This window comes from Chrysochloris asiatica, unplaced genomic scaffold, assembly GCF_000296735.1.
Source record: "Chrysochloris asiatica unplaced genomic scaffold, ChrAsi1.0 scaffold00313, whole genome shotgun sequence".
NCBI classification, from domain to species: domain Eukaryota; kingdom Metazoa; phylum Chordata; class Mammalia; order Afrosoricida; family Chrysochloridae; genus Chrysochloris; species Chrysochloris asiatica.
The window spans coordinates 2,084,530-2,093,789 of NW_006408831.1; the positions used below are offsets into that span (position 1 = coordinate 2,084,530).

Genomic DNA, 9,260 nt, shown 5'->3' on the forward strand with positions numbered 1-9,260 from the left:
CTATGGGTTGGAATCAACTTGACAGCATTTAACAACAATAACAACAACAACATACATACATACGTATATATGTATGTATATTCATTTCAATGCAAAAGAAGAAACTTAAAAAAAATTATTAGTTTGTTTCTACTATAACAGTTTAAACCGGAGTATAAAATAGTTCCAAACCATTTAAAAATGTATTTCTATGTCATAAGTGCATTATTTTATTTCTTGCACAGCACCCAATGAGATGACAAAAGTTATTTGAAAGTTGGTTAAACAAAAGTACTGGAGTGTGACTGCAGAAAGTAAGAAAGTGCTGAAGGAATCATGGGGCATGTCAAAAGGACACAGGAGGCAACTGGAAGAGTCTCCTCCTGGTCAAATCTGGGACAACTTGGTTTCCAAGTAAATGAAGGATAGTAATAAATTATAACCCATTGAAAAAATAAATACCCATGAATTCAGAGTAATATCAATAAACAATAAAGACAAATAAGCAAACAGAAGAAAGGAAAACACTTCCTTCCAGTAGAATGGCAATTTCTACAACTAAGAAATGATGGGATTAGAAAAACATCAGTAGGTGCTAAAACCACTCAGTGAAAACTTGATGAGGCATAGGATATTTATATGGTCTCAAAGCATCACTCCACATATTGCTTAAAATAACTTTACAATGGAAAAATCTAATAGATACCATTTAGGCAAGTCAGCAAACATAACAACATTAATATTGGGATAAACCAACATCACATGTCTTCTAATAAGATATTCTGGGAAGGACACATCACTTCAGTGGCATTTTTGCCAAAAATGTTTAACCTGAATCTAACCATGAGGAAGCATTAGTCAAACCCAGAATGAGGTGAATTCTATTAAATATCTGCTACCAGCCACTCCTTGGAAACCCTATACAGGGTTACTATGAGTCAGAACTGACTCGATGGCACTTAACAACAACTCTAAATATGCCAAGGTCATGAAACACACAAAAGTCTGAGGAACTGACCCCCACTAAAGGAGACTAAAGGGATGTGGGTCTATGCACTCTGAATGCACTTTATCTCATCTGATCTCAGAAGCTAAGCAGTCTTGCTTGGTTAGTACTTGGATGGGAGATTGCCTGGGAGTTCCAGGTTCTGTAGGCATTTTGGAGTCCTGATGTGGCACTGTGGGTTAGTGCACTGGATTGCAGTCTGTTTGAACTTCAAGGTTGGTGGTTCAAGCTCACCAGCTGCTCGTTGGAAACCCTATACAGGGTCACTATGGGTTGGAACCGACTCAATGGCGCTTAACAACAACAACAACAAAGGGATGTGGTACTGGACTGCTAACACCAAGATCAGCGGTTCAAACCCATCAGCCACTCTTTTTAGGGTTGGTATATGAGTCAGAACCAACTTGACCACACTTAACAGCAACAACAAAAGAGACTAGGGGGTACTGATGTGGCACTGTAGGATAAGCACTGGACTACTAACTGCAAGGTCAGCATTTCAAACCCACCAGTTACTCATAAGAAACCCTATACAGGGTAGCTATGAGTTGGAACCTCGACAGCACTTAACAACAACAACAACAAAAGAGACTAAGGATTAGTACAGGACTGGTAATATCAACGTCTGCAGTTCTAGTCCACCAGCTACTTTCGGAAACCCTATGCAGTGTTGCTATGAGTTAGAAACAACTCAAGACACACAAACATCAACAACAAAGAGACAAAAGGACATCCTGCTTGGTAAAGTGGTGAGTGAGTGGAAAAGAGGAAACCCGCCAATGAGATGGATCAAAACAGTGGCAGGAACAATGGGCTCAACCATAAAAACAACAGTGAGGATGGCGCAGGACCAGGCAGTGTTTCGTCTTGTTGGACATTGGGTCGCTATGAGTCAGAACTGACTAATGGCACCTAACAGCAACAAGAAGACATTGAAGGAGCCCTGTGGTTGACTGTTCAGCTGTTGCCCTAAAAGGTTGACCATTTGAACTGACCAGCACTCCACAGTCTGCTTCTGTAAAGATTGTTGTTGTTAAGTGCCATCAAGTTGGTTCCGATTCATAGCGATCCTGTCTAAGGTTTCTGAGGAGCAGCTGGTGAGTTTGAACCAACAAACTTGCTCTTCAAACTGACCTTTCAGTTCAGTGCTTATCCTGTAGCGCCACACCAGGACCCCATCTGTAAAGATTATAGTCCTGGAAATCCTGTGGGGCAGTTCTGCTCTGGCCCACAGAGACTCTAAAAGTCTGAATCCCTATTGGGCAGCACACAACAACACAAAAAGAGGCATTAAATTACTAAACGGGTAAGGGAAAACTTACCTTATTTGGACAAAGCCTATAGCTACCATATCCTAGCAAATTTATCATTTAAAAAATTTTGTCTTCCAGAGAGGGAAAGCCACCTTTATCTACAGAAACAAAATGGAAAGACAGAGCAGAAACAGTGATCATTGGAGGTGGTTGCATTGGTGTGAGTCTGGCGTATCACCTGGCCAAAGCTGGGATGAAGGATGTGGTCCTTCTGGAGAAATCAGAGCTCACTGCTGGATCTACCTGGCACGCAGTAAGAAAAACACCTCAAAATTGTTTAGCTATCATTCTGAATTGTGTAAGAATCTCTTTGCCATTTACAACTCACCACTGCAAAAATTTTGGATTTTCTTTCTTTCTTTCTTTTTTAAGATATTTGAAATAAAACTTTATTCTGGTTCTAAACAGTAGGTATGGGAATGGCAGTAACAAACAAGATTTCACCACTGAATAGTGTGAATAGCGACTGTAGCAGTTGTATATTTGAAACTCAAAAAAGGAAACAAACTGTGTTCCAACAGCTAGATATGCAGTTCCAAAAATGAAGGTATTTTTAACTGCTACATTCAATCCAAAGCCCATTCATCTCCTTCAGCATCCCAAAGATTAGCACATGTTCTGCTTGTTGTTGTTGTTGTTGTGAAATGCCGTTGAGTCGGTTCCTACCCATAGCGACCCTGTATAGGGTTTCCGAGGATCACCCGGTGAGCTTGAACCACCGACCTTGCAGTTCAAACGGCTTTGCAGTCTGGCACATTAACCCACAGCACCACACCAGGAGTCCATATTCTGCTTAGCTATATATAAAAAAGTGGCAAACACGCTGCACCTGACATCATAGGACAGTTGCCTATAAAACTAGACTTCTGACACTGGGCTCCAGCTTCGTTCTCTTACAGGTCATCATCCTTGTCCAGGAGAGCAGTTGTTTACGCAGCCTCTAAATCATGCTCATATTGTGCTGCCAAAACTGGGTCCATGACAACTTCTGGTGGGGCAAGAGCAGGCATTGCAACAAACACCAAGTTAGGATCACCAATTAGTTTTCTAGCAAGCCAAAGGAAGGACTTTTCAAAGTTGTAGTTACTTTTTGCAGAAGTATCATAGTACTGAAGATTCTTCTTTCAGTGGAAGATGATGGATTTTGCTTTAACTTTCCTGTCCCAATGTCCACTTTGTTGCCACACAAGATAATGGGGATGTTTTCACATACTCGAACTGCACTTGGGGTTCTCCTTGGGTAGCCATCACAATGGTTCTTCCAGAAGCCTCTCCGGGCTGTGACTGACTGAGGGCTGGTTTCCTTTTAATGGAGTAGGAAAGTGCATTGCAGTTTCTTTGGGGCACTTCGACGTAGTGGCTGACATGGTGGTGCTATGGGTTTGGTGTTAGGCTGTTAACTATAGGTTGGTAGTTCAAACCCATTAATTAACTGCTCTATATGAGAAAGATGAGGCTGTTTGCTCCCATAAAGATTTACAGTTTCAGAAAAACCTATTGAGCTTCACTCTGGGTTGGAATCAACTCAAAGGCAATAATTAGGTTTGGTTTTAGCTTGCCTTCTAGATCCAAAATTCTGGCTCTTTTGCTTTCTGCCCATGTAATTCCCAGTAAGTCATTTAAGTGCCTGTTTTCCTGATGTATATAACAGGGGTAAAAATAGGACCTACGTAGTAAGTCTGTCATGAAGATTAAATGAGCTAATATGTGTAAAGTTATTAAATACAAATGTGTTTAATAAATGTTAGCTTTCGCATTAAGCGATACTGACGGTGCAAGCCTGAACATGGGCTCAAGTCCTCTACCTGTACTCCCCTGGGTTTAGTGGTCCCTTTATTTGTATTAATTTATGATTTTAATTTTGTGGTCTGAGATAATAGCTTGCTTCATGAGTGTTTAAATATGAAGACTGAGAATGTGGGACACAGTTTTAGTGTTAAATGAAATAAAACACATGAGTAAGTCAATCTTGCATACTTCATAGTATATGTAATTGTCCCAGTGCTGCATAGTAATTGGGCTTAAATGGAAAGTGTTTCAGGTAAATGATATAATTAACACCTCTTTCATATTGCCAAACCAATTATTTCTGAAGTCCAACAAGGATAGGAAAGGAAGTTTTTATGACTGCTGGCACCATTTTCTTCTGGAGGAAGAGCTGGGCAGAGAGTTCTGGCGTGGAATTGTGGGATAAGCCCTGAACCACAAGGTTGGCGGTTCAAACTCAACAGCCACTTCTCAGAAACCTTATACACTGTCGCTATGAGTTAGAACTAACCCGAAGACTCTTAATAACAACATTCTCTGCTCAGCATCCCTTTCCTTTTTTTTTAGACAATATATAATTTTATTAATGAATAATGTGAAAGCGTCTGTGATAACTTTTATAACATTAAATTCTTTTAAACATCTTGCCTTTAATATTGTGCACATTGGCCTCTCTGGCACAATAAATACATGAAAATATCCCCATTTCCATGCACAAAATTTCAGCTATTACAACATTCACATATTATCATAGACAAAATAATCCTTCACAATAATTTATATTAATCTGAACAGCCACAACTAAATGAACATTGAATTAAGTGAGAAATGCTCTATGAATTAAGCAAGGCATACTCTATATTCAATGTCTCAAATACGTGGTAGTGTATAATATTATTTAAAACTTAACTTCCGTATTTTCTTTAAAGGGGCATCTTTTGTATATGTAGGTGCTCCACCGAAAGTTGAAGAATACATTCTTTGACCATGACACAAAATTCACACCCAAAAGGACGTTTGTCTCTCTCTTCTAAGAGAAGCAAAACATTTATACATCATCATTCCAGGCATCGTTTCTCTTATTATTAATGAAAATGCTTACAGGTAACAATCCTAAAATTTTGTCTTCAAGGGAAAGTTACAGAGTTTTAAAAAAAGAGCAGTTTGTTGTGTATATATATAAATTCCAGCAACATTAATGCTAAAAGTGACATTAAATTTATTTGGCATCCACAAAGTATAATATTTCCATGGGTTTGCAAATTTATTTTCCTTAAGAAGTAAAATGAAGTTTGAATTGCATGATCTGTGGGTGATATCAGTAACTGCCAGTTCTTGTCCATCAATGAGTCCCAACTCTTTCAATGTTGTGGAGAGATTTGGCCTTGTTCATTCTTCAATAGAAGTTACCGACTATAAGTAAAGTGTTCTATTTTTCCCCTTTAATGTGGCTGCAATGGCTGGAGATTTCACTTGCAAAGAAGCACTATTAGTTAGATAATCCAAAACCTCCTGCAGTTTAGCTGATGGCTGAAACGGAAAATTTTGAGGAAGCTGACTACAAGCTGGGCTATTTTCCTTTCTCTCTGCTTCAAATGTGTATGTATATAGCCCATCTACATAATTGAATATCAAGTAATTATCAAGTGGGATGTATGCACTTGTTTGTCATACTTGTCTGTCAGTTTGTCGTACTGTGTTGTCTTGCGAGTTGCTGTCATTCTGAAAGCTATGCCACTGGTATTTTAAATACCAGTAGGGTCACCCATGGAGGACAGGTTTCAGATGAGCTTGTAGATGAAGACAGACTAGGAAGAAAGAGTGACGAACTACTTCTGAATATTTAGTCACTGAAAACCTTATGAATAGCAGAGAAACACTGTCTGATACAGTGCCAGAAAATGAGCCCCTCAGGTTGGAAGGCACTCAAAATGAGACTGGGGAAGAGCTGCCTCCTCAAAGTAGAGCTGACCATGATGACACAAATGGAGTAAAGCCCATGCGAGAAGAGCCAGCGGGACCTTCATTTGCTGATGGGGCACAACTCAATGAAGAGAAACAGCTGTAAGCATCCATTGAATATCACAACATGGAATGTACGAAGTATGAATATGGGATAATTGGAAGTTGTCAATAATGAAATGGAATGCATAAACATCAATATCTTAGGCATTAGTGAGGTGAAATGGACTGGTATTGGCCATTTTGAATCTGACAACCACATGTTTTACTATGCCGGGAATATCAAATTGAAGTGGAAAGGTGATGCATTCATTGTCAAAAAGAACATATCTAGATCAGTTATGAGACACAACACTGTCTGTGATAGGATAATATCCATGTGCCTACAAGGAAGCCCAGTTAATACCACTATTATTCAAATTTACACACCAACCACTAAAGCCAGTGAGGATAAAATAGAAGAATTCTACCAATCTCTTCAATCTGAAATTGATCAAACATGCAATCAAGATGTATTGATCATTAGTGGTGATTGGAATGCAAAGGTTGGGTGCAAAGAGGAGGATCAATAGTTGGAAAATATGGCCTTGGTGATAGAAATGATGCTGGAGAACGCATGATAGAATTCTGCAAAACCAATGATTTGTTCATTTCAAATACGTTCTTTAGACAGCATAAGAGACAACTATACACATGGACCTCACCAAAAGGAATACATAGAAATCAAATTAACTACATCTGCAGAAAGCGATGATGGAAAAGCTCCATGTCATCAGTGAAAAGAAGGCCAGGGGAAGACTGTGGAACAGACCATCAATTACTCATATATAAATTCAAACTGAAGCGAAGAAAATGAAAACAAGTCCACAAGAGCCAAAATATGACCTTGAATTTATCCCACCTGAATTTAGAGATCATCTGAAGAACAGATTTAATACATTAAACACTAAAGACAGAAGACCAGAAGAGTTGTGGGATGACATCAAGAACATCATACATGAAGACAGCAAAAAGTCATGGAGAAGACAAGAAAGAAGGAAAAGGTCAAAATGGATGTCAGAGAGACATTGAAATTTGCTTTCCAGCGTAGAGATGCTAAAGCAAATGGAGGAAATGAGGAGGTCCAAGAGCTGAACAGAAAATTTCAAAGATCAGCTCGAGAAGATAAAGCCAAATATTATAATAAAATGTGCAAAGATCTGGAATCAGAAAACAGAGATCTGGAATTAGAAGAGCACTCTCAGCATTTCTCAAGCTGGGGGAACTGAAGTAAAAATTCAAGTCTTGACTTTTGTTACTGAAAGATTCTCTGGGCAAATTATCGAATGATGCAGAAAGCATCAAAAGAAGATGGAAGGAATACACAGAGTCACTGTACCAAAAGGAAATGGTTAATGTTCAACCATTTCAAGAGGTAACATATGATCAAGAGCCAATGATACTAAAGGAGGAAGTCCAAGGTGCATTGAAGGAATTGGCAAAGAACAAGGCACCAGGAGTTGATGGACTGCAACTTGAAATCTTTCAAGAAAATGAGGCAGCACAGGAGGCACTCACTCATTTCTGCCAAGAAATTTGGAAGACAACTATCTGGCTAACTGCAAGAGATCCATATTTGTGCCCATTCCAAAGAGAGGTGACCCAACAGAATGCAGAAATCATTGGACAATCTCTTTCATATCCCATGTGAATAAAGTTTTGCTAAAGGCAATACAGAAATGGCTACAATCGTACATTGACAGAGAACTTCCAGAGGTTCAATCTGAATTCAGAAGATGCTGTGGAATGGGGTATATCATTGCGGATGTTCAATGGATCTCGGATGAAAGCAGAGAATATTAGAAAGATGTTTACCTGTGCTTTATTGACTAAGCAAAGGCTTTCGATTGCATGGATCATGACAAGCTATGGACAACATTGTGAAGTAGGAGTATTCCGGAACACTTAAGGAACACATGAGGAATCTGTACCTGGACCAAGAAGCAGTTGTTTGAACAGAACATGGGACCACTGAATGTTTTAAAATTAAGAAAGGTGTGCGACAAGGTTGTATTCGTTCACCATTCTTATTCAACCTGTATGCTGAGCAAATAATCTGAGAAGGTGGGTTCTATGAAGAAAAACATGGCATCAGGATTGGAGGAAGACTTATTAACAACTTGCAATATGCAAATGATACAACCTTGCTTGCTGGAAGTGAAGAGGATTTAAAACATTTACTGATGAAAATCAAAGAGCACAGCCTTCGTTAACTCTCAATATGAAGAAACCAAAATCCTCACCACTGGACCAATAAACAACATTCTTATCAATGGAGAAAAGATTGAAGTTGTCAAGGGCTTCATTTTTTTTTTGGATCAACTATCAACACTCACGGAAGCAGCAGTCAAGAGGTCAAACGATGTATTGCATTAGGCAAATCTGCTGCACAAGACCTTTTTAAAGTGTTGAAGAGCAAAGATGTCAACTTGAGGACTAAGTGACATGTGACCCAAGCCATGGTATTTTCAATAACCTCATATGCATGCAAAAGCTGGATAGTGAATAAAGAGGACCATAGAAGAATTGATGCATTTGCGTTATGGTATTGAGGAGAATATTGAAAGTGCCATGGGCTGCCAAAAGAACCAATAGATCCGTATTCGAAGAAATGCAGCCAGAGTGCTCCTTGGAGGCCAAGATGGCCAAACTTCGTTTCTCATACGTCGTACATATTGTCAGGAGGGACCAGTCGCTGGAGAAAGATATCATGTTTGGTAAGGTGTAGGGTCAGAGAAAAAGAGGAAGACCCCCAACAAGATGGATTCGCCAAGTGGCAGCATCGATGGACTCAAGCATGACAACAGTAGAGAGGTTGGCCCGGGATCAGGCAGTGTTTCATTCTGCTGTGCATAAGGTCGCTATGGGTTGGTACTGACTCGATGGCACCTAACAGCAGCAACAAATATTATATTGTGATGCTCTCTCTAGGGATTTCTGGAAAATCCACTGAATATGATCAGGATCATCTCCATCTGATGGAATTTCTTCTCCAAAAGGCAGTCCCTTAGGCCACTGTAAAATTCTTGCATATTCAATACAATGTTCTGGTAGCCTGGGCATAGACGCGCTGATACACATGGGAAAATTAGCCTGAAGAGGGTAAAGTTCCAGTGTGCTCTCAAGCAGTCATTCCAGGCGGAACTACTCTGACATTCCCTTTAAAGCCTTCAGTTTAAAGCCATCTATCAAGG

General features: G+C 39.5%; 1 protein-coding gene and 1 pseudogene across 1 annotated transcript in view; one reads left to right on the forward strand and one right to left on the reverse strand.

Annotated features, from left to right (window-relative positions):
* The window catches only part of DMGDH (dimethylglycine dehydrogenase), a 114,303-nt gene that overhangs the window by 5,252 nt on the left and 99,791 nt on the right, over window positions 1-9,260 (forward strand). Inside the window, exon 2 of the mRNA XM_006875190.1 lies at window positions 2,377-2,551. Within this exon, the coding sequence (XP_006875252.1) occupies window positions 2,377-2,551 (175 nt within the window). The remainder of the gene's footprint in view (window positions 1-2,376; window positions 2,552-9,260) is intronic.
* Window positions 5,479-9,260, reverse strand: part of LOC102820740 — a 5,963-nt pseudogene continuing 2,181 nt past the window's right edge.